The sequence below is a fragment of the Anarrhichthys ocellatus genome, unplaced genomic scaffold, assembly GCF_004355925.1.
Source record: "Anarrhichthys ocellatus isolate YVR2014 unplaced genomic scaffold, GSC_Weel_1.0 scaffold90, whole genome shotgun sequence".
NCBI lineage: Eukaryota > Metazoa > Chordata > Actinopteri > Perciformes > Anarhichadidae > Anarrhichthys > Anarrhichthys ocellatus.
In genome coordinates this window covers 1100166-1103179 of record NW_022280120.1, presented here as the reverse complement: position 1 = coordinate 1103179, position 3014 = coordinate 1100166, and the positions used below count along the sequence as shown (strand labels likewise).

General features: G+C 43.7%; 1 protein-coding gene across 1 annotated transcript in view; it reads right to left on the bottom strand.

Annotated features, from left to right (window-relative positions):
- LOC116398787 (copine-9) overlaps positions 1-1088 on the bottom strand; it is a 144659-nt gene extending 143571 nt beyond the window's left edge. Inside the window, exon 1 of the mRNA XM_031875413.1 lies at positions 463-1088. Coding sequence (XP_031731273.1) covers positions 463-490 — 28 coding nt within the window. The 5' untranslated portion in view covers positions 491-1088. The remainder of the gene's footprint in view (positions 1-462) is intronic.
- Between the last annotated feature and the right edge of the window lie 1926 nt (positions 1089-3014).

The following is a 3014-nucleotide window of genomic DNA, read 5'->3' as shown; positions in this document are numbered from 1 at the left end:
TCTCTCTCTCTCTCTCTCTCTCTCTCTCTCTCTCTCTCTCTCGTCCAAACAGCTCAAAGAGTAGCACTAATCACAGTCACTCTGTTGTCCACCACTCACTGTTGTATCCCATACTCTGTCTCTGTACGTGTGGCCAGCACTCAAAGTGTCAATCATCCTCCTCCGGTGGTTAGCTGCCCTAATTGGAAACAAACTTGATTGAAAGTGTACCGGTTGACCCCTAGGACGCAGCTTTTCTTTCCCTGGGCTGCAGATGCTCCGGGAGACACTCGTCGTGTTCGGGCTCACAGTGTGTGCTGCAGCGATTTCATAATCGCTGCGAAATTGAACACGTTCATGTTGAGCGATGTGTTGTGTAATGTAAATTGGCATTGGGTGATGTGAAATCACTGCGTTGCTGAAATTACAAACATGAAAGCTGAATTTGATTAAAACAATGAATGAGAAAATGTCAGCAGTTACCTGGATCTGACTTGGAGAAGGTGTCCATGTCCAACAGGTTTCTGCAACGAAAGGAAAGAGGTTGTTAGAGATCTCAGATCATTTAATAAAGAGTTTCAGTGTTGCTGAAGTAGTGCAGCGGTGGCGCATGTCAGAGTGTGTCTTAATCACGCCTGTCTTCAGTGAAACAAAGAACACAGCTTGTATGTTCTTCAGCGAGAGGTCAACAGATCTCACACCTGATGTTCATGTTGCATGTGAAAGCAGTAGTATCTCGTATCAAATATCTTGGTGTAATTGATTTCATTCTTATATTAGAAAAACTAAATTTGATATTAACAAATAGTAGTAAAGCTCAACTTCCACCATGTCAGAAACTGTCTAAGTACTAAGCACCATATTTCTCCTGTACAACACTCAAACCTGTACCATCAGAATACCACCAGGCTCTTAAGGTACTTCACACCATTGTTACTGCCTAATGGTGCGTTCACACCAAACGCGGCGCGAATTATTCGCGCGAGTAGATTACATACAAAGTCTATGCACAGACGCGATGAGACTGGCGCGGCGCAAATTTGCGATGGTGCGATTGATGCAAATTCGTGTCCAACGCCAAATCGCCCCAAACGCGTGAGTTGAAATTTTTCAACTTCAGCGAAATATTCGCGTTACGCCCCGGCGCGATAGCCTATCAGCGTTGAGATGTTTCTCCTGTCATCACTGACGTCCTGCCGTTGTTGAATCAGGAAATAAATACTGTAGCCGTCTGTGTTCACCCAGAGCTCTACGGTACCTCATATCAATAGAGACCGGACCAAACTATGTGTATACATGTGTGTGTGTGTAAACCATATGGTACAAACAATGAATAGACGCTGCCGTATTTATGTCTACATGACGTTATTCTGAGTGTTGGTGGAGCTGCTACGATGTTAGCATAGCCTAGCACCGATCCATCTGACTCCATTGAGAAGACAAGTAGCCTACAAATCGGCATCATTACGTAGTTATTTCGGAGTCCCTTTTTGTCGGTTTATTGCCGTTAAATCACAGCCAAATCAGTTTATTTTGTGTTCATACAGCTGTAAACAGCGACGTGTGGCTTGCTAGACATAGTGAATACACCTCGATAAAATCCACAGAGCTCCTCTGGACAATGTTATGAACCCAGACATGACGGTGTTTAGTTTCCCGGGATATCTGTGACTTCCACAACATGTACTAAGCAGAACTAGAGGTTATATTTTTCCATGGTTGATGGCGGACAGTTGAACGGCTTTCAGGGCGATAAGCCACACCCCCTCTCCGGTGCGATTCGCGCGAATGAACACAAATGGTCCCCGGCGAGACCGGCGGCACGAATGTCGCGATTATGCGGCGCGATGTATTCGCCGCATAACACGTCATGCATGACAAACGCTTCCTTTTGAAAAAGCAACCAAAATGGAAGCTTAAAATTGTGATATTTCCTCAAAAACACTTTCTACATTCAAAATTTTGCTCCAAATAAACCGTTTGTTGTAACCAGATCCTGGAAAAAACATTCAATTCTGCACTCCTCAGCCTAAATGGTAAATGTACTTGTACAGCGCCTTTCTGGTCTTCCGACCACTCAAAGCTCTTTTACACTACATGTCATTCACCCAGCACACATTCACACACCAATGGTACAACCCTAGGGAGCACTTTGGGGTTAAGTGTGCCAAGAAAACATTGACATGGACGAGCGGAGCCGCGGATCGAACCACCAACCTTCTTGATTGAGGGAAAACCCGCTCCAACACTAAGCCACTGTCACCCCAAGCTTAGTCGCACTAACGGGGGATCCATGATTAACTGCAGGTTGTGGAAATGTAAATGCTTCATAGCATATTAAGTCTCAATTGTTTTTCCAACATTGGCAACACTTTGCCAACAAAAATGTATATATAATGTATATATATATATATGTATAATATATAGATTCCACTGATTATTTTCATTTTTTTATGATTTTTTTATGATTCATGGCATTGTAACTGCACAGAAGACATTTTCGAGTCCCTCTACTTGTTTCATAGAGGTGCAGCACTTTTATAGTGCAGTGAATATTAAGGTGTAAAAGTGTGACAGGAGCAAAAAACGCCCCGAAACTTCTTCTCACTCTTTTGGCAATGTAAGGGTACATGTCGGGGGCCAATGTGACAGAGCTGGTATACTGCCCACCCCTACGTTAAAGTCCGCTTAGGGAGGAGGTTGTGTTGGGTGGTTGGCATCTTACAAACACAGACTTTCACCCATTAGTCCAATGTTCGTGTGCCGTGTAAAACCAAGTCAGCGTCAAGCGTCATAATTTCAAGCGCAGGGCCGCTGACCGAGCGTTTGTATTTGACGAGGTGGGAGTGAGAACATGTTGCTCATTCCCTGACCTCAACGGCATATTTGTGTTATGCACCTAACTGCTCTGTAACGATGAGTATTAATGTGATATCTCATTAGAAAGCTAAGGTTCTTGTAATTCGATTTATGCAAACCATTTCAAGATACAATAACAACAGCAGGTACAGTTAACGTCTCTGTCAAACAAGCAC